At 41.2% G+C, this 21,373-nt stretch overlaps 2 protein-coding genes across 3 annotated transcripts; both read left to right on the top strand.

Annotated features, from left to right (window-relative positions):
• The first annotated feature begins 434 nt into the window (after positions 1 to 434).
• Positions 435 to 4,077, top strand: CCDC166 (coiled-coil domain containing 166). The gene is made up of 2 exons (XM_026047107.1): positions 435 to 991; positions 2,863 to 4,077. Exon 2 carries the CDS (start codon positions 2,877 to 2,879, stop codon positions 3,777 to 3,779), a length of 903 nt encoding a protein of 300 aa, XP_025902892.1. The 5' UTR covers positions 435 to 991; positions 2,863 to 2,876; the 3' UTR covers positions 3,780 to 4,077.
• A 1,675-nt stretch (positions 4,078 to 5,752) lies between these two features.
• On the top strand, positions 5,753 to 20,153 carry MAPK15 (mitogen-activated protein kinase 15). 2 transcript variants are annotated; one of them, XM_026047113.1, is made up of 14 exons: positions 8,060 to 8,077; positions 8,163 to 8,267; positions 8,515 to 8,613; positions 9,080 to 9,109; positions 10,673 to 10,763; positions 11,460 to 11,590; positions 11,754 to 11,917; positions 13,485 to 13,624; positions 14,665 to 14,722; positions 15,247 to 15,384; positions 15,611 to 15,716; positions 16,763 to 17,063; positions 17,533 to 17,681; positions 19,331 to 20,153. In XM_026047113.1, the coding sequence occupies exons 4-14, from the start codon at positions 9,098 to 9,100 to the stop codon at positions 19,532 to 19,534; spliced, it is 1,494 nt and encodes a 497-aa protein (XP_025902898.1). In that variant the 5' UTR covers positions 8,060 to 8,077; positions 8,163 to 8,267; positions 8,515 to 8,613; positions 9,080 to 9,097; the 3' UTR covers positions 19,535 to 20,153. The 2 variants fall into 2 exon arrangements, with proteins under 2 accessions (XP_025902897.1, XP_025902898.1); XM_026047112.1 differs by lacking the exons at positions 8,060 to 8,077; positions 8,163 to 8,267 and adding an exon at positions 5,753 to 5,821.
• Positions 20,154 to 21,373: the final 1,220 nt, after the last annotated feature.

Below are 21,373 nucleotides of genomic sequence, written 5' to 3'. Positions count from 1 at the left end.
CCCAGAGACCCCGTGACCAAAGACTACAGCTCCCGGCATGCCCTGCAGACTACAACATGGCCACCCGGAGACCCCGTGACCAAAGACTACAGCTCCCGGCATGCCCGGCAGACTACAATATGGCTGCCTTGAAAAGCCTGTGACCAAAGACTACAGCTCCCGGCATGCCCTGCAGATTACAACATGGTGGGCTCCCGGCACCCGACAGCGCTGTCCGGGACCACCTCTCTATTGGCTTATCACCTACCTGCTCTCATCCAGRRAAAGGGAAAGAAGCAATACTTGCTTTGAAGATTCATTTCCCTAGCTGAAGCTGAAGCTAGAGAAGCAGCAGAGAGTAGAAGCAAGGCATAGATGCAAGTGAGAAGCGCTTCCCCCTCCAAAGAGGAGGAGAAATTCCRCATTTCCCTTCCTGAGGGGACACGGCCCTCCTAGCATTGGCTGTTGGCATTACAAGAGCACCAAGAGAGAAAGCCCAAAACGGAGAAGAATACACGGACGCACGTGCATTCACAGAAATTGTAACACTTCAGATGCCTCATCAAAAGATACCCAAATATATGTTGTCTACAAATCCTTGAGTAGATATTGGCACCTCATTCCCAAGGAGGACCACGGCTTAGTTCATATGTTTTCCTTTAGCAAATCCTAATAGCTAGCTGAGAGTCTTTCCCACATAATAGAGTGGTCTCCAAACAGAATCTGTTCTTGCAAGGCATTCTGCCCTTCCGTCCTGTTTCACTGACAGCTCGTCACCAGGCAGGTAACAAAGCGTCACACCACCTGGCTTAACAACTCGGCTGGAGACCGGTTCTCAGAACGTCGCTGCCGCCCTTTGGTTGTGGCCGCGTCCTTCATCTCCATGGACACACACAGCTCGTAAACAATGCCCTGTTCAGGAACCACAGCCGGGCTCTCTCCAAACGCTGTCCTGTTGGACACAAGAAGCAACCACAGGAGCTATCCTGAAACTTTAAATCTGCAGGAGCAGGTAAGGCCGGTGGTTTTCAGAAAAGCCCATTTTGGATATTACCCACTTTAGCAAAGCTGGTTTTTCCCCTGCAATTTTAGCCATTTCTCTAACGTTCACACATATCTACAATTGTCTTTCCCCCCAAACTGCTTGAGTTAACTCATTTCTGCTACTTTCCACCACGGCATCCTTCTAGTCACCCAGTGTGTTTTCCAAAGCGCAGTTGGACTGATTTCTCCCCGAGATTCTTCTGTCCCCCTGTATGCACTGCACTTCCAGTGCAACCACCATATTCACAGCTTGGAACCTGTACTATTGTTACTATAACAGATTTTGTGTATTTATTCATCTTGGCTTACCTATCTACTTGATCTTTGGACATTTTTTGAAAAATACACTTTTATTAGAATACAGTAATTTCTAGTTACAGATGTTCATTAAAAATAGAATTTAATTAAACGCTAGATTTTTTAATGACAGAAGTCTTACCAGACTTTTCTTTGGTTGTGCTAAAGCCTTGATTGCAGTATTTCTCCATTGAAGTTGTTTAAAAGTTACACATACAAACCACCATTCACTTTTATTTTCACAGTTGTCTGCAAGAGTCATTAAAATTGATGCTTTTCCCCTTCCCTCAATATTCCTACCCATGCCTGCCACATTGCATGTATCTCACCAGTTTTGCATTAAAATGTTTGCTTTCAAAAAGTCTAAAGTCACCTAAGTAACTCATAAACGTTACAAAACTAGTCTTCCAATTTACTTCTCAGATTCAGGATTTGCTTACCTATACTTAACAGTGTGAGCCTTTGGCATACAGACATCAGGAGGGACAGAAACATTATTTTGAAACTAAAGAAAAAAACATACATTCTAGACATGTCTCTTCATCTCCTCTCTAATCTGGGATGTTATTTCCTGGCCATGGAAACCTGGGTGTACACTAAAAATAATGAGCATTGGAGCACAACTCTCCCCTCACTCTCATGAGTGTCCTTAGATTGAAACATTAGTCCTGCAGTTATTCTTTCACTCTTCCTGTATGCAAGAATAGTTAATGGTCTAAAAGTTCCATCTCAAATTATATAATGGTCTAATAGTTAAGATGATGTCCAAGGAGATGTCAGTCCATTTCACCTCAGGTAGAGGAAGGATAAGAACATAGTCACCCCCCGAAGTAACTGAATATCCTGATCAATCACTGAAGCCTTAGGTTTAAACTGGAAGCACTTTCCTCTCTGCTCCCATTTAATAAGAAAATAGTGAGTTAAGGATCTAATTCCACAAAATGGATGTGGCTTGAATTTGCTTCTTCAAATATAAAACCAGGAATCTGCTTTTGATGGAGGAATGAAACTTCTCTTCATAATATAACTGTCTATAGAGTAATTCAGATATCTTCTAATCCAGTAATTTTGCAGCCATATTTTATAATTTGTAGACTTATGGATTTCAGTCATGCCTCTAGTCAGCCTTCAGTACCGATTGTCTGGCTCAAGCTCTAGCCATAAGACCCGCTGCCTATGGAGAAACAGCACACCGAGTAAAACTGTCATAATTCCCCAGTGGGATTTGATTCCAATCTCCAAACTACAGAAATAGAACAATACTGAACACCAACAGCAAAAAAAAAAACCCTTAAAATATATATATTTTTAGATTAGTAAAAATACTTACCTGTTATCCAGAACTATAAAAAATGCACATACACATACGTGCATATGTGTGCTTCGAGTCAAGATGCAGGCCAGACATCAAATATTTAARGCAAAACATTTTAGCCGTCAATTATAAGCAGTTGATTTGGGGAAAAAAAAGAAAAGATGGCAACCTTCATATATACCAGAACACTCCCCTAGAATTCCTGATTTTTCATTCTGTTTTCCCAGATTCAGCGTGAAGTATGACATCCAAGAAGAAGAAGCTGAAACAAGACATCGTGCGTGCAGGAACAAATAAAGAAGGACTAAGAACCAAGAATGCAGAAATATCCAAAGGAAGAAGCCACACAGAAGCACTTGTCAGAGAGAGGAAGCAGTATTTGCAGAAGGAATACGAGACCCTTTCTGAACACATGAATACATATTTGGGAAGAGTGGAGCATTTCCTTCGTGAGAATGATATCCTAGAAAAGGAAGCTCAGCAGAATCAGGAAGAGAGCAATGCTTATCTCTCCTACATAGCAAAACACAGCCAGAAGTACCAAAATATGATAATAACATTAAATGACCAGAATCACACTGATCTATCTCAAATCAAGAAGCAGAAAGAGAAGCTGATCTCAGAGTATGCAGAAAAAGAGAAGGAGGTAAGGAACTACCTCATGGATATGGAGGCAAAATATTCTCTTATGAACACGGAGGTTGAAGGCTTGCGGCCTTTCAAAGACCTGCAGCTGGAACAGATGAACAAGATTAAGGACCTGGAGAAGGAGTTGTTGGTCACAAAGATCCAGCATTCAGAACAAATGCACAAAATCAAGGGCAAATTTCTTCAGGCCAAGGCAGCCTGTGAGGCAGAGTGTCATCAGAGGATCCAGTTTCTGACCAAGAAAGCAGAAGAAGCAGCAGTACAATCTCTGATTCAGCATGCCAGACAAATAAAAGCAGAGAACTGGCATCTACGCCAGGAACTGTTCAACCTCATCCAGTGCTCACACGTTCTGAAAGCGGTGAGGCTTCGACTGCAGGAGCAGCAGCAGCAGCTTCTCCAGGAGAACCAGTGCAGCCAGGACATGGCGCGCATGCGGCGTCGCTTTCCCCATCACGGTGCACGATGCAAACAGATAAACCTACAGCTTCCCTAGGCCCTTCGGATGTGTTCACTAGCCSAGAAGAACCGCTTCTCTACTCCTCCTGCACACCAACACCACTAGACATAGCGGAGTGCTGCTGCTACCAGGCAGGTAATGAAGGAGGCAGCAGCGAGGTGAACTGCTGACACGACCTGTGGGCGAGTGCCTGGTTTGATTCACACGCTCTATGCCGAGAGCACGATCCAAATATATCCTAAAAGCAACCTCCCCTTTAACTTCCAGAACATCCACATTAAGTGGCAGTAGAAACTGCAATTCTCATTCCCCACAATAAAATGAGATTTTCTCTTTTTGAAGATAGGTCTTGATATTTATTATTTATTCATTTTTATTATTTTTTATATATATWTTTTTTAATATATAGTAACTTTTCACCCATGAATTATATTCTTAGACCCAGTGATGCGACCTTTGTTACATTTCACTGCCAACTATACCTGCAGATACCACAATCTGACCTGGGGCAGGCCAGCTCCTACTTCYAACAGCATTCATTTTCCCAAAACTTCTAGAAGGAAAGGACTGTAATTTAATCTTTCATTAGTCTCCAAAGGAGGTAAAATAAATAAGCACGCACCCACATTATTTAAAGTAACACATGTAGTAATATAAGACATTCAACCTTTAATCAGGACTATCAATAAACTATTATTCATATTCAGAACTATCAATAAACTATATTCTTATCGATTTTTTCTGTTCTTTTCCTATTTCAGTACTTCACTTTGGAAACAACAGGCAATCAAGTCTGTTTCTGATAGCCTACAGATATATTCACTCTCCAAGCGGAGCACTTTTAAATAACAATGACCTCCTCAGTGCCAACACCAGGGGTCACATTTCCTCCAGTTTTGGGTATTACCACAGCGGTGTTTGATACAGAACCACAGCAAAGAGGTTGGAAGGGAGCTCAAAGCAGGATCAAGCAGAGGAGGCAGCTCAGGGCTGTGTCCTGTGGAGTTTTTAGTATCTCCAAGGAAGGAAACTTCGCAACCTGCCTGGGCAACATGTTCTAGTGTTTGRTCACATTCATGGCAAGAAAGGTTTTTATTACACTTAAACAGAATTCCTCAGGTATCAACTTGCAGCCATTGCCTCTCATAMGGCCTGGGTGCCATGGAGAAGAGCCTGACTCTGATGTCCCTGCTGCCCCCACCAGGCATTTACAAACATTGGCCAGACCCCCGGAGGCAGTGACAAGCAATCCCGCCTCCCTGTCCTCGTGTGCCAGACTGAGCCTTTCATCACCTTCATGACCACTGGTACGTCCCTGTCTCTTGCAGTGGGGACACAGTCACCACTGCAGGGAGGAGGAAGGCTCCTGCTCAGCCCGYGGGCAGTGCCTTCCTCACGCAGCACTGGAGGCTCTTGGCCTTTTCTTGCCAAGACAACACATGGCTGGTTCATGGTGAGCTTGCTGCCCACCAGAACCACCAGGTTCTCCCAGCTGCCTTCAGTGCTGACCTGCAGCCTGCCCTGGCACGGCGGCTGTTCCTGCCCAGGGGCAGGTTGGGGGGGCCCCCTCGGCCCTTTTCTCCCGCCCGACAAGGTCCCCTGAAGGGCAGCACCCCCATGCGCTGGGTCGGCACCCCCAGGTCCCTGTCGCGGCAGAACCTGCCGGCTGCTCCTGGCCCATCACGCAGGTGACTAATGAATGGGCCACAGGGTACCGGCCCTACTGCGGGTCCCAGGGAYACCCGTGCAGAGCGGCCTCCAGCTGCACACTGTGCAACCCACCGCAGCACCGAGCCCRCCACGTCAGCCACCGGGACCCGGAAACGACCCCGGGTCCGCGACCGATGTCAGGATCCGGACACGCCCCGAGGAAGGCGCAGAGGGAACCGGGCCGCGCGAGCGCCCCAAGGCCGCCACAGCCGGCGCCGCCCCCGGCGCGGCGGGCGCCTGCGCGGCCCTCCCGCGGCCGTCTCCATAGCAGCCGAGGGCGGCGGGACCACGCGGCCGCCATGAGCGCGCCGGAGGTGGAAGCGCTCGTCGCGCAGAAGTACGAGGTCAAGAGGCGGCTGGGCAAGGGGGTGAGCGCGGCGCGCGGCCCGGGAGCGCGGCTGGCCCGGCCCGGCGATGTGGCTGCGGCCCGCAGTAGCGATGGAGAGGATGCCAGAAAGTTGGCGAAATACCGGGTCTTTAGTTACTTACTGTGCCCGAGAGAGGACGAAAATCACAACTCTTGCCCTGGTGCTTTGAGGGTTTTTTTCCTGCTGTTTCTCTATAAAAAGAAAATAGGTATGATGTTTAACAGATAAAATGAAAAAAATGCCTGTAAATTCCCTTCCATTCTATCCCACCCCCATAGTTTATTGGAGAACTCTTCCTGTTTCCATATTTTTGCTAAAAATTTGTGTTACCACACATATCAACATTCGTGCACACCTACTTTGTAGTAAAAGGAGTATGAGCCTCAAAAAGAAATTGTATCAGGTTCTTTCGCATTTACTATGACCATATTGTGTCAAGTATAACGCCACATTCATGTAGTTCTTACTCATAAAGTATCTATATATTTTTATACGTGGTTTTTAAGAGCCAAAGTCATTGTCTCAGTTCTTTCTCCTCAAGACAGGCTCTGAGCCCTTCCTGATGAGCTGGTTTTCATGATCTGAAGGCTTGCACAGATACCTGCAGCATTTCATGTGCAACTGCAGCTGCAAATGAGGCACGTTGTCTCCCTTCTCCTAGTTTTTCTAGTTTGAATTCACATCATTTTTTTATTTCATTCTAAATTTGTCTGGGTTTTACTGCCATCTTGTTACTACTTAACCAGCTTTCCTCTTTTGACCGAGTGTAATATATTACATCTTTTAACATGCTATGTTCCTACAGCAGAATGGCATTATTTTCTCATCTGTAATACCCCAGTGTTTGAGGGCTTTGTTTGGAGGCTGTTTCAGAAACAKAGCTACATGGACTCTCTAAAGGTCTTCAGTGGTTTTAGATCCACCSTCTAGGCACTGCTGATATTATCAAGACTGAGCGATGCTCTTTTTTCTCCTTCCTTTTTTTTTTTTTTCAAATTAAAATCAGTATTGCCTATGAGCGGAACTCTAATTTGAGTTTTTCCTATTTTGGGTGAGTGCGTTAATTAGTGTGATATTTGCAACGGTGATTACACAGCATCCCCTGTGGAACAACTCTTTTTTTTATGTTAATAGATCTGAATCTCAACTTTCCACATTCTAGGGAATGCCTAACTCTTGCACAATAGAGTAATTTTGTACTCTGTTGCTCAGTCAATATTTAAGGAACTATACAAAATAAAACAGCTCCAGTATAAGAAAATGAGTGTTTTCTATGCTCAAATAGTCTGATATTAAGGTAGACTTCCCCAGGAATATTCATGGTCCTGGAACATGGATTCCAGACCTTCRCTGCACATCAGGCAAAATAAGCAATTATAAGCAATTAGAGTAAAAGTGCTGAGATACCAGTAATTGTGGTTTTTTGTTGGTGCGGGTTTGTGTGTTTAGTTTTAATCTCTGAGACAAATGTGTTTGTGTGACCAGAAATAGATGTCTCTTTTTGGCCAAATTAGCTATGTAACTTTGAAAAACATCCCTTCCTTCTGTTTTCTTATTGTATTTTACTGTACAATTTAAATAACTCTCCATTTACCTGGTTGCTGAAGATCATAGAATAGAATCATAGAGCCATTATGGTTGGAAAGGACCTTCAAGATCAYGAAATCCAACCATTACCCCTTCAACATCTTACCTGCTAAGCCATGTCCCAAAGCACCTCACATACACCTTTCTTCAACACTGCTGGTGATGGGGACTCCACCTCTTCCCTGGGCAGCCTGCTCCTCCTCCCAGAGAGCAATAAGGTCTCCCAGAGCCTTTTCCTCTCCACACTAAATAACCCTCCCAGGCCCCCAGCTGTTCCCCGTAAGGTCTGTGTTCCTGCCCCTTCACCAGTTTCATTGCTCCTCTTTGGACCCGCTCCAGTGCCTCACTGTCCTTCTTGTCATGAGAGGCCCCAGATGGAACGTGGTGTTAAATTTAGGATTTAATCATAGCAGTGCTAAGCAGAACAAATTAAGCACTTTTATAAATCAAGCTCATGGGGCCTTGTTTAATTGCACTGCATCATCCATCCTTATCTGCAATTTGTAGGTGCTGGTGTGACAAATGCAGCTGATGATATTTATCATTACTGCTCTGTGTGTATGTTGGTGGTGTTTGCTGCAGGTGATGGGTTCCAAGATTTAAAGATGATTTCTTAACCGAAAGAAGCTACTGCACAGATTTCTACCTTGCTGTTGTGGGGTCATTGTGGTTAGCATTTTATGCCTTTGCTCAGAATCAAAACACTGAATTAGGCAGATTTCTAAGATAAGTCATGCTAGGATTTCTTTCTTAGAAAAGCAAACGTTCTTCTCAGAACAGCAACGTGTTGGTACTGGACCGCTAATAGAAGATAAACCTGTGGAGATGTTACATTACACTGAAACCATGTCTGGCTCAGGTGTGTCCTAGTCAAAAATTAGGGGGGATATTATTACRTATTTATTCTGTTTATGTTTTTCTGCAATTGTCTGCTTTTGGTATGACTCAGTGTGGATGTTCTTAGTCCGTCAGTCAAGAAGAACTGCTCATTTTGTGTCTCCTAGGTAGTTAGTGATTGTTTCTTCTTTTAAGCCGTTGAGAACATTCTGCTTCAACACTAAGTGTGAGCTGAGCACACCGCTCATCCGCGCTTCCCTCCTCCACAGGCTTATGGCATCGTGTGGAAAGCGATTGATCGCAGGACAGGAGAAACGGTTGCTATTAAGAAGATTTTTGATGCTTTCAGGAACAGAACGGATGCTCAGGTGAGAAATCACTGTATTGACATGTCCTGCAGGATTTGTTGGGAATTCATAGCTATTGAGGATTTGTATATTGACCTATATACGTATATTGACCTACAGGCAACTGGCCTACACTCTGAAAAATGTTAGTTATTTGACAGTTGTGATATTATAGTCTGAAATAGTCTGAATCCTCATTCTAGGATTAAAATGAGCAAAAATATGAGGCTCTGTGTATCGCAGTCTGTATAAACTACTGACTGATGTTACTGAGGGAAGGTGCCCTTATAGAAATGTCCATGTGTTTCTCCCTTACGTTATTACTGTTGTCTAAGAACTGAGAGAAGACTTATGATTGTCTCGCTTGTCTRCCACATAATGTTTTCTTTTTCCTACCTTAGTGATTAGAATGGATTTGTCTTCATTGAAAGTCTGTGTTATTGTCTGTCATCCTGTTATGATAATAAGTGTTTCTCTTTATTTTTAGAGAACTTTTCGGGAGATTATGTTCTTGCAGGTAAGGTCCTCCTCTCTGGTTTTTAATTATTTCTGCCGACACTTCCATATTCCCTTCTCTTTCTTTTTGAAAATGCAGTAGTCAGTGTTGTCATGGGTTTTTCTTTGCTTCCTTTCTTTGCTACCTGTCTTGGCAAACAGTCTTTCCATGACTTTGCAAAAGCTCCTGAATGAAATGGAGAGTTGTCTCATATTTTCTTGCAGATGTGTCTTGTTCTTTCACCATTTTTAGTAATGTGTCTACTTTATAACCACTGTATGGATATGCACTCTCATGTCTTCCTTTATGGATGGAAAGGTTTTTTTTCCTTGAAGTTTAAATGCCTTGATTCAGAGGTGGGGACAACGGATGAAAGAGGGTTAYGTGCTAAAACTTTCTTCCTCCCTTGTGTGGGAAGAAATTCAACCACTTGAAATAATTAAGGCATAACTAAAGGGAGAAGTTCAGTACAGAATTGCTTAACATTGCTCTTATATTACTATTATTAACCACACAAGGCCTAATTACAGTATTAGCGGCAGTGACTTTAAAACCCTATCTCCATTCTTCCTTAGACTTACCATGTAGAAACATGAATGTTCTGGAATAGTGGTCGTGTTGTTACAACCATGATCATCTAAGGGAGCAAGCAAGGCAGGGCTCATAGGAAGAGACAGTTCCGAAGACCGCTAAGCTTAGGTGAAGCAGATGTGAGGTTTTAGACACCCAAACCTTTCTTCAGACCTGATATAAAAGCAAGAGACTTAAGAGCTAAAAATTCRTAAGAAAAGTTGCTTAGAGACTGATTTACATTGCAAGTTAGATTTTGAGAGCATAGCGTTCTGGAGCAGTTGGGTGGAGATGGATACCACCTAATGTATGTAGAATCCAGAGGTTCTGGTGGTTTTCTTCTGAATGATATGTAGTATGTTGGTCATAATGTTGCTGGCATGTTTTRCATTTATTATTCAGCAGAAATCCAGATCTGTTTGGTGCCTTTTGGGTCCCAGTACAGAATGTGATTTTGGTAATGAGTTTAATGAGAGTGTGGTTCCTTAAGCAGGACTGCCTCTGTCAAGTTTTTATTCAGGGTGGGATGTTTTTCATAGTATTGATTAAAGCTTTTTCATCACTTTTGACTATAAAATCCAGGGCAAGGCAGTGTGAGAGAGTGGATGCTTCCTTCRGTATTAAGTTCTTTAACTTTGTAGTTTGGTGAAGATTTCTTTAGATTATTAAAGTAGATATTACGAATATTTTTTCCCAGAATAAACACAAGCATGTTTGATGGCCTGGCTCTATATTACAATTTTGTACTGTATTTTCACTGGTTGCTGCAAATGGGAATTGCTGCAAGTGGGGTGTTGTTGTTTTTGTTTTTTTCCTTTAGATTAATTTGGCAGTTCCATATTGTGGAGCAAGTTTAGAAAAAAATATTTTGTTTTTCTGTAGAAGCATAATGAATGAGATAACATTTTAATATTGTAGAGCACAATACAAAATAAAATAAGCTATTTTTCTTTATTTGGTTCACAAGGAAGGCTCTTGATTTCCAACAGTTGGGTCTGTTTGTATCCTCTGCAGGAGTTTGGAGAACATCCAAATATAATTAAGCTCCATGATGTAATTCGAGCTCAGAATGACAAGGACATCTACCTCATCTTTGAGTCCATGGGTGAGAATCTGCATTGCACCAACCATTTAAATTCATCGTCTCTTATCGGTTATCTTTGTTCCCTCCCTTGACARTATTGTATTGTTGACTAACATGAGTAATGATGGAAGTAGACAGATGCACAGGGGCTGAACAGGTCTTTATATTTATGTCAGTTGTGGTTAGATAGGTGTAACAGTAAAATTTAAGAGGGAAAAAATATAAGAACTGGTTTTGTTGAGGAGGTGGAACGAAGGCAGTGAGCAACAAATTAGAAGGCTTGTGGAAACATAAAACTTGAATCGGATAATTATATGGATCTTTATTGTAATAAAATTATGCAATAGAACTACAGTAGCATGAATTCTACAGATCAAAATATACGTAGGTGTGTATATATATATATAATACAGAATGCGAATGAGCCAGTAGATGTTACACTAGCTTTACAGTTAGCGTGTTCTTGGTCAGAGTTAAGGAGCATAAATGTTTTTCTCTGTGTGAAACTGCTAACCTGAGACTCAAAGGTACAGCAGGTACATTTATAATTCAGAAGTGGACCTTACAATACAGAAGGGTTGCAGTCCTATCAGTAACTGAAGTATCAGCTTCTGTTGAGGATGCACTTGAAAGACTGCGGTTTTGGGAATAGTCTTTGTGGCCTTTCTCTGGAGAACTTATTCACAGTTTGTAATCCTTTACTGATCTGTATTACAGAGACAGATTTACATGCAGTCATTAAGAAGGGGAATTTACTGAAAGACATCCACAAGTGTTACATTATCTACCAGCTCTTGAAGGCCACTAAATTCATCCACTCGGGAAATGTTATTCACAGGGATCAGAAGGTATAGTTCAGTCACTAATCTTTATTGAAATGGGCAGTCACTCAATGTTGTTTTTAAATAGTAATGAGAAAGTGTGAAAAGAATGAGACTAGTGTAAGAACTTCAATGATAACCCACTCTTCAGAAAGTAAAGAGCTTATTATTTTTTCTTTGTTTGATACAGCCTTCAAATATCCTCCTGGATGCAGACTGCTTTGTTAAACTGTGTGATTTTGGGCTGGCTCGTTCTCTGTGTCAGATGAACGAGGACCAGGGCAACCCTGCACTGACAGAGTATGTGGCAACACGCTGGTACCGAGCCCCTGAGATCTTACTTTCCTCTCAGAGGTAACTTTAGGAGTGGACTACAGTCTGCTTTTAAGTGAAAGTATTTTTTTTTCCCTTTTTGCAGAGTTTCTCTGCATCACCTTTATATTCTGGCTAGTTAGAATGATTATTGATCCTCACCATCTGTCTTCTGAAATGACTTCATCAGCTATACAGGTGTTAGCATTTTATTATTGTTTATGGGAGGTGTGGGAGAGGATGGTGATGTTGGGAGATGTTACCGTCCAGGGCTTCCTCACCAACAGCAGGCAACATGTACCAGCTCACTCCTGACGAGCGAAGCAAGTCAGATACACGTATGGTGGTAGCAGCAGCTTATTGTCCTGCTCCAAACAGTAGTGATCTGATGCGGATCTGTTTGACAGGCACTCCCAAATAGCCCAGATCACATTATTCACTACCCTTACATATTTTTTCTCTCTTTTCCTCTTCACATTTTCCCCCCTTTTTCCATACCATCCCTTCCCAAACAAGCAACCCATCCATAATTAGTTCTCACTTATTGATTCCCCAAAAGGACTCCGCAAATCCTCTTCAATCATTTGCAGCTTTCCCTTAACTGCTTGTGAAATCCCTGTGGTCTTCCAGGGATGTATGTGAATTTGGTTAGCTTCTTGTCCGGTTACTTTTGCATCCCAGCAATTTCTTACATCACATTCAATAGTGCAGCCTCAGGCAAGGCCCTAGTTGGAAGTCTCCACTGGCCAGTGCTAATAAGAGAGCCATTCTGCCCACTTGCCTGCCTCTCATATCGTGTATATTCCCTTTCCTCTAACTTTGAAATCCCACTGACAATCTCTGTGACTTTCCGATAGAAGTCTCAGAAAAATCTGCTTTACAGTGTTGTTGTCAAATAGATTAGATTGCATATTTGAGCCTATAATAAAGTAAACAAAAAGGTTGTATTCACTGCATTTCTTCAATCTTTTGTTTTTTAAAAGTAATCAAACAATCTGTTTTCCATGCACCTTGTACCTGTAGACCTTAGACCTATAACCAAATGTTAAGCTGACTGCATATATTTTATTTTCTGATTTTGTCTACCAAAAGAAGAAATAAGACTAAATCTGACCAACAGGCAAAGTTTCCATTTCTGAAATATGTGTGTTTTGCATACTGTCATATACCTATTAGTTGCCACTTAGTCTGCTTAATTGTAATTACTTTCTTCTGAAAGGTCATGTTATGCCAGCTGTTTCCAAACAGCAACTTGCATCTTCGTTATTGGTCATATGTTAAATATATATGAGCTTGTCTGGATATTCACCTTTTCTGGTTTCTTTTCTACTCCATTCCCTTAATCATCCTTGTGGCCCTTTACTGGACTTGCTCCAGTACATCCATGTCTGCCTTGTACTGGGGAGCCCAGGATTGGACACAATGCTCTGATTCACGGTTTCTCTAATCTCATTTACTTTATGGGCAAAACTTGTTAGGATTCTTTTTCAAGTAGTAGATTGAGCTTGTTTTCCGAAGGGGAAAAAAGCTCATAKAGAGGTTGAAAATATCACATATAGAAAGATGCTTGCTTGATTAGGTCCTAACACTGTTTTATTCTTGTTTATAGCTACACAAAAGGAGTGGATATGTGGAGCATCGGCTGTATTCTGGGGGAGCTGCTACTTGGAAAACCTCTTTTTCCTGGAACGTCAACTGTGAATCAAATAGAGCACATCTTGAGAGTCCTCCCTGCCCCATCTGCAGAAGGTAAGATTCTTTTGTGGAGGAAGATACACAAGGGATTTTTATTTTTGTAATCTTTTCTGCTTTCTAATCCACAGAGTTTGTTATTGTTTGCCACATGTTTTTGTGTTCTGACTTAGCATGTGAATAGTTTATAGGAAAATAGTGACCTTTGATTTAAGGCCATCAGTCTTGGAAAAAAATCTGTTGTAGTTTACATTTATTTATGTTCTTTATCAGAGATTTATAACAGGTTGAGGTGAATGAAATATGAAAAGAAATGTGTGTGTGAAAATGCCAAGAAAAAAAAAAAAAACAAAACAAGGTTTGAACAATAACTTACAGAAGTAACAAAAGTGCTAACTCCCCAGCAATAAAATTGAGGAAGGCATTGATTACGTCAAAATCATAAGACCTACACTCTGATAAGACCACAGGACACATGGCTTTAGCAGACGGCCCTGCATCCTAAACACAGCATGATAGATTGCATCCTATCGCAGGTGGCATTTCTTTTTCTACTAGCCAAGTAAGTAGAACAAACATATGGTTAAAACGTTATTTTGAACAAGAGAAAACAAACAAGTAGTCTTAGACCTCTTGACTAAAATTTACAGACACCGAAGATGTGAGGTTCTGAAGCAAAAGATCATTCCGGTACAACTCTTTACTCTTAAAGAGCTTGAAAGATATATGGAAAAGAGTTCATCACCAGACAAGAAGAAACCAAAAGACTGGATGAGGAACTCAGTAGCTGATGCCCTTTGTCTACTACCTCACACACAAGTGATCCTGGCCAGACCATTTTGCTTCAGGTGTTGTGGTACTTCTGAGTATGTGGGTATATGAGGGCAGGAATATGCAGGGTGTAAGAGGATGAATAGGAGTCAAGAAAATCAACTTTGAACATTTGCAAATAAATATTTAATCCTTCTTCCATAAGGTCTCTCACTGAGTTTTGTTATCCTAATTTCCTAAGGTAAAATCAAATAGCTGCTTTCCTTTATAAACTGTATGGTTTCAGTAATCTAATATCGGCATCAAGTATCTTTTCTCTATTGCAGATATTTTGGCTATGCAGTCAGATTACAGGGCCTCAGTTATCAACCGCTTGAGCTCCGGGTAAGCCTGGTATAGCCATGTCTCAGAAGCCAACAATTCACTACATCATATGGACAGAAATGCCACCTCTTCACTTGATGTTCACTTTCTAGTGTTCAGCACTTGAAATGATTATCCTGTCTGCATATTTTCCTACCTCTAAGGAATGATTGTAGGGTTTTATTTATTTATTTAACTTTAAGGGTTTTATTTATTTATTTAACTTTAAAGCCCTTTTAGTAGGTTTTGGTGTGCCTGGTGTGGTATTGCAAGTTTATATCTGAAGCAAGAGATATAGCAGACTTCTAAATTAGGCACTTTGTGTAGGTTGCCAAGTCTAGGAGGGAGACATCGAGGCTAATCAACAAGGTGAGAGCTTAGTTCAGTGAATGTGGTGGATTGCTCCTGGATTGTGTCGTACTATTGGYGAGTGAATTCTGGGGATAGGTATGATCTTGATATGATTTCCACAGCAGTAATGACTTCACATGACTTCACTGTGAATTAAACATACGGAGCTTATGCTGTTGTTTCTTGACTTTTAGGCAAAGAGTAACATTTGAGGAGATTTTGCCATCTTCTACTCCACTACATGCCTTGGATCTTCTGAAAAAACTCTTAGTATTTAACCCTGATAAACGGCTAACAGCAGAGGAGGCACTTCAGCATCCTTATGTGAAAAGGTGAGAATGAGATCAATGTGCAGTTTCCCCTGCTGTCTTGGTGAACCATGATAAAGCTGCTCTTATCACAGGCTTCCATTATACATACGTTTAAAAGAAGGCAAAGCTAATTCTACCTCTGTTTAGAATGGAGGTCATGTTAAATGACTGAACAATTTTTTTCTAACATGATGTGAATCTATGGTGCTTTCTTAGTGTGTTACATTATGTGTCATCTTCTTCACAGGTTTCACTGTCCTGCCAGAGAACCCTCTCTGGATTATGATGTGATTCTTCCTTTAGATGATGATATCCAGCTCTCTGTCGCAGAGTATCGAAATAAATTATATGAGGTAATAAATTATATGAGCGTGTGCTGTTCTTGCACACACTCATTGAATTCTGTCATTTTCTCCTATTTGTCTTCCAAGGGTTTTTCATGAATATCTACATTTTGGTATTTCTTACTGTCCAGTTCCATACTGTTGTAACCTTTTTAAGAGATCTTCAAATCTGCATTCCTGCTGGGAAAAGAATAGTCTGTAAAGCATGATAGCTGAGAAAGACTGGAGTTTGGTGCTGAAGAGTAATTAAGTGCCAAGTCATGCTGCACTATGTAAACAGGATTATCAGATTGCTTCTGTTAACAGCAATTAAAATTGAAAAAAAATAAAGTTAAATTTTTAAAAGCTGGGCCTATTTATAATTTTTATGTTAAGATCTTAGGCCAGAAAAGGAATATAATAAATTTACCATGAAAGTATTTTAGGAGCCCTGAGCAGATGACCAAGTAAAGTGAGCATAAGTAGGAAAATTACTATAGAAGACAACAGATTCCTTGCAGTTAACCTAGGTTCAAGACTGAGAAACAAATGCATAATTTTGAATAATGTTAGTGATAGATTGTCACATCARTGAGGACTGTGATTGGAGGAAGGTGAGCAGGTTGCACCAAAACCTGAGAAGCTTGCCAAGGATTTTGATACTTGATAATTGCCATGCAGAAGTAGGTAAGAAAAGATGTGATGATTGAAATGAATGTCCTCTTGATTGTTTAAAAAAACGTGTAAAAATCTAGAAAGGGATGGTAAGAAATGGCATTGTGTTAACCTTCTAGCACACACCTTTTTCTCCTTTCCAAGGTTATTGCCTATATTATGTAGTAATGTTCTCTGTCAGGATATATTGACAATGTCTATTCACCCACGTAGTCCTTTTTCTTAATTCTTTAGCCTATTTTTTCTTGCCACTGAGCTTTGCATTTCTCTCTTCTTTCTGACTATCCATTTGTAATTGGTYTGTCCTGTGAAATTAGTTATTTTCATGTCTTTCTCTCTGTTTTATTCTTCTGCTCTGCTGTACTGGTGTTTTAAGTCTAATCAATTTTTCCTTCCTGCAGATGATCCTTGAAAAGAAAGTCAACAGCTATCCAAAGGAGCTAATGCCAAGGGAAAACATTCAGCAGAGTCAGTCTCAATCCAGGTCACTTCTTCCACATACTCATTCTGTAACTTCACCTCCCAAGAAAGGGCAGAGAGAACCAAGATCACCTGTTCTAAGAAAAGCACATATGCATGCTGCAACCACAACTAGCATGCACACAGAAGTATCCAACCAGAGTGAAGATCTAGCCAGAACTTCATGTCAGAGACCAAGGACCAACGTGATATACAATCCCATAACACACACCATTGTTCAAAGTAGGTCTAACCTTCCTACATGGGGATGTAATTCACCATGAAGCRTTATTGTGGGAGAAGCAAGGAGGAAGGGGATTGAAAAGGGAACGAGAAATATGGGATTTTTTTCATGGCAGGATGACAGGATGACTGAGTGGAAGGAAAATGATTTGGAGAATAAGACACTGTTCAATGGGTTCTGTGTATGACTTTGTGCTTATCTCATTGCTGCCTCAGCCTTGACTGTTTCTTTTTTTTCTCTTTGTTGTTTTTAATTACTGTTTTCCCATACCCTTTAAAGCCCTTCTTGCTCATTTCTGCTTTCTAATTTGATTCTGAGTAATTTTTTCCTTTTCTGGGCAGTCCAAGTCTGTGAGAGGAGGCAAGGTGGCATGGGCTGACTCAAGTTTTCATGTTCTGTCCACGCCTCCATCAGTATAATCTATGTTTTGTCCTCAGTTCTCTTCTTTATGTATTATTTTTCCTGTAGGTAATGGAAATTCCCGTCCTGTGGTCAGGAACCATTCTGCACCACCTCCTCAGCTGGAGAGAACCTCTCACAATGGGAAACTGGGGAGACAAGTCACATGGGCACATGCAAATGCTCGGCCACCTCCAGTTATTCAGAATATTTATAATGTGAGTAGTGCTCCTTTTGTTAATCTAGGTCTCTACCTCGTTAATAACCTGTTTTTCACAAAGGTTAGCTTTAATGAATCTCATATATTACCTAAATGCTCTCAATAAAGAAACTAAAAATGTCTCTGCAGATTCTCTACCTATACTTTTTTTCCCCATGTAGAATTTTTAATACATCTTCTTTTGAAATATGCTGAGTTGTGTGACCTTTTCTTGGCCAATTTCTAGAGGACAGGTCAATTTTCAGCTTCATTCCACTTTCATTACTTTGGACTAATGAGAACTCAAGCATCATTTCAGTGTTTAGATTGTCAGCAGCTCCTAAGATTCCTTCTGAATTTCAGAATTATCAGTCTGTTGCATTTAATTTCTCTCCAGTAATGGCATATCCTGTCCAAAGTTTGTAGGTAGCGATTGTTTTAAACCAGATTCAGACTGGATCATTCTGGGATTCCCTGGTGAATTCATGTTACCTCTGGAATCAGCCTAATGGATGGCTGAACAACGTTGCTGAATAGCAGAGATTTAATTTGTGTCCTCTCTACTCCTCCGTCTTCATTCTTGATCACCCTTTCTTGTACAAATCCTTATGCTCATTGAGGTCTTCAGTGACTTCGTTTTCCTTTCTTTTGTTTGTTTGTTCGTTTCCCCGGCTCAGGGCTACTTGTCTGCTATCTAGCTCAAAGAGAGTCTAGCCAACACAAGGCAGTCAGGGGGAGCTTACTGTAGAGAAAAACATTGGAAGGAGGCACCAGTTCCCTCTTCTAAAGGTCCTGCCATTGCAGGCAGCATTTTCACTGTCCAGTCAGGTTCTTTAAGCAGTTCAGTCACAACCAGTTGACCAGGAAAGACTTTACTATAATCAGCAGGGTGAGAGTGGCCAGTGCCACAGTAATTAGTAGACTCCTGAGCATTTCAGGCTCWCAGTGGAGCTGCAAGGGAGCATCTTTCCTTGAGCTGCAGGTTCAAGCCTGCTGTCATCCCCCTAGTATGCRGTAACTTGCCCCGAGTGGGGCTGTTAAACACAATAGCTATATGTGGCCTCGAACTTGGAAAGTCAAGCCATTAGAGTGGTAAAAGTCTGGAGAGTTTCCTGGGCAATGATGATCATAGAATCATAGAATCACAGAATGCTTAAGGTTGGAAGGGACCTCAGAGGTCATCTAGTCCCACCCCCCTGCTCACGCAGGGTCACCTAGAGCACATGGCACAGGGCTGCATCCAGGCGGGTTTTAAAGATCTCCAAAGAAGGAGACTCCACAGCCTCTCTGGGCAGCCTGTTCCAGTGCTCTGTCACCCTCACTGATGATGATGATGACCTCTTTTGTACCTTTAAAGCATTCACAACTGTTGGAAACAAGATACTAGCCAAGGAGGCAATTGGGTTGTTGCTTCAGTGTAGGACTAGGTCCTTACACCTTGCCCCAGTGCCCCTAATCGCACTTTCAGTATATTCATCCTGAAGCCCTTTTCCCTCACACCATTCTCAGCACCCTACTCCTGGTCTTACAGAACAGTCTGTTTTATTATGCATTTAATATTCGTGATTTGTGCTACCTCTCAAATCAAGCAAATCCTGTGTTCCTTGTCTGTATTTTAGAAAGCTGCTTAAGGGTTCCTGAAATGTTTTGGCTTCTTCTCTCGCACAGAATCCCAGAAATGATCAGTTTCACAGCAAAGATGTCTGTCCCTTTCTGAAGTCCAGTAAAAAGATGTTCCAGATTACTGCAAATATGGGAGCTGCTGGAGATCCAAAAGCATCGATGGGCAGTTACTCCCAGGCCTATGGAACCATATGTAAATCTGCATTGCAGAGTCTTCCAATATCAAATTCTTCCCAAGYGCATGAATAGTGAATATATTTAGGAGCTCTAATCTGATGAAATGCAGCTTGTCTCATCAATCCCCTAGCTCTGCTGGTGACAGCAAATGAAAATATAAGAGGCATTTGACAGATAATCCAGCTGAAGAGAATATTTTTTATTCATTTCATTCATCACGTGGAAGAGGGCGCCATTTCCTCTGAGCAAAGCAACACAGACAACAGGCTAATTCCCTTGCCGTCCAGTYTTCCAAGACATGGTCCAAGACAGCACTGTTTGCTCAGAGCATGAGAACAAGGACCACTCTCTGGTTTTAGCCCTTATTTGTATTATTTCAGAAAAATGCAGCTGCAATTTTCTGATGTTTGACTGTCTTCAGAGATATTCACACTTCTTTTTAAGCTTCACATGCACTGCCTAAATGTCAGTGTGTTTGGGTTTTTTTAATTTTTTTTTGACTATAACAACTATCAGTTTTTCTCTGAAAACCAGGAAGGCTGCACTCTGTATGGATAATCCTAAAGCCCTTCATTTTATTTTCCACTAACTTCTGTACCACTCTTTGGGGGTAAATTAATAAAATTAATGGGGAGCTTGTCTTTGTTATAATTAAGTGGATGGGTTCTGCTACTCTATTTAATACCTTACGTACCGTGAATGAATGTATTTYGTAAGTATTGTAATAATAAACTCTACATTTCACTGCAGAAATTCCTTGCCTTTTATTAAAGGTTTGCTGTGTATGTATGGGGAAAAATTCCAGGGATATCCTGTTCAATTAGAAATATGATGATAATATTTTTCCTTTCACAAAGCAATGTTCTGAGAGATGCTGTCACTGAAAGATGATGAAGGTGTCTGCAGATAACAGTGGGACTACAGTAAACTTAAAAACTATTTTCCTGATTTAATGCTGATTTTTGATAAATTCTCCCTTTTATCTTCCACGCTCTTGTAAGAAGTCTCCACAGAATTTCACTTCTCTTATTGTAATGTTTGTTGTTGCAGAACTTTGGAGCTGTATTTACACATAGGATTCAGACACTGAATTCCACCTGTGAGTACCACTGCCCTTGACAATATTTCTATTTTATCTTTTAGAATGTAAACACCAGAGTCTAGTACTGACGTAAGGAGTAGTGCATTCATTTCTGGCACCAGGTGCGATCACTTAAGTCTGGCAATATTAGGGAGCTAAGAATGCAGTTCCCAGGAAGGTCCTGGTTTCTTCTGGCYTATTCATAAATAGGCATTTCCCATCCATGTCAAGTACAAGCCCAGGTAGATGCAGTGAACRCTAGTGACCGCGCAAAGGAACCTGCTCTGTGTGCAAATGCCTGCAGTGCCAGTTCCTGCTTGCTGAAAAGGGACCTTAGCTGCTTAATTCATGGCTGTGACTTCCACAAAAAGCCCCTGACCTGGCAATCTGATGATACCATGTAAAATCTAAGATCTTCTTTGAACCTCATCCCAAAATGAGAAGTGATGGGCTGCAATAACAACTTTTCCTTCTTAAAGACTTCTGTCGTTGCCAAGTGAGTTAGTTATTCTGCCATAGCTGTGGACATCTACAAATTTGGTAAGCAAAATCACCCCGAACAGATGAGTAATTCTAGTTCTGGTCAGGAACATTGACACTGAACAAAATCCTGAGTGAGATAAAAATTCTRAACATCTAAACAAATAAAGCAAAATTCCAGAATGTCAATGTAGTCTGTGACTACAGAAACAAACTTCCAGCGTATCTGCTGTAGAATAATACTGGAAGGCTGCAATTGTAAGGAATAATGTGAATATAAATTATAGAAAATAGGACAAGAAATAATCTCAAGACCTCATTTGTATCTATATATACCTATAAATACATGA

Source organism: Nothoprocta perdicaria, unplaced genomic scaffold (genome assembly GCF_003342845.1).
Source record: "Nothoprocta perdicaria isolate Ctin4 unplaced genomic scaffold, notPer1 scaffold_479, whole genome shotgun sequence".
Taxonomy (NCBI): Eukaryota; Metazoa; Chordata; class Aves; order Tinamiformes; family Tinamidae; genus Nothoprocta; species Nothoprocta perdicaria.
This window is presented reverse-complemented; position numbering and strand designations above follow the sequence as displayed.

What these genes read in the sequence shown, in the direction of transcription:
- CCDC166 (XM_026047107.1), top strand. Translation starts at nt 2,877, where the DNA reads ATGACATCCAAGAAGAAGAAGCTGAAACAAGACATCGTGCGTGCAGGA.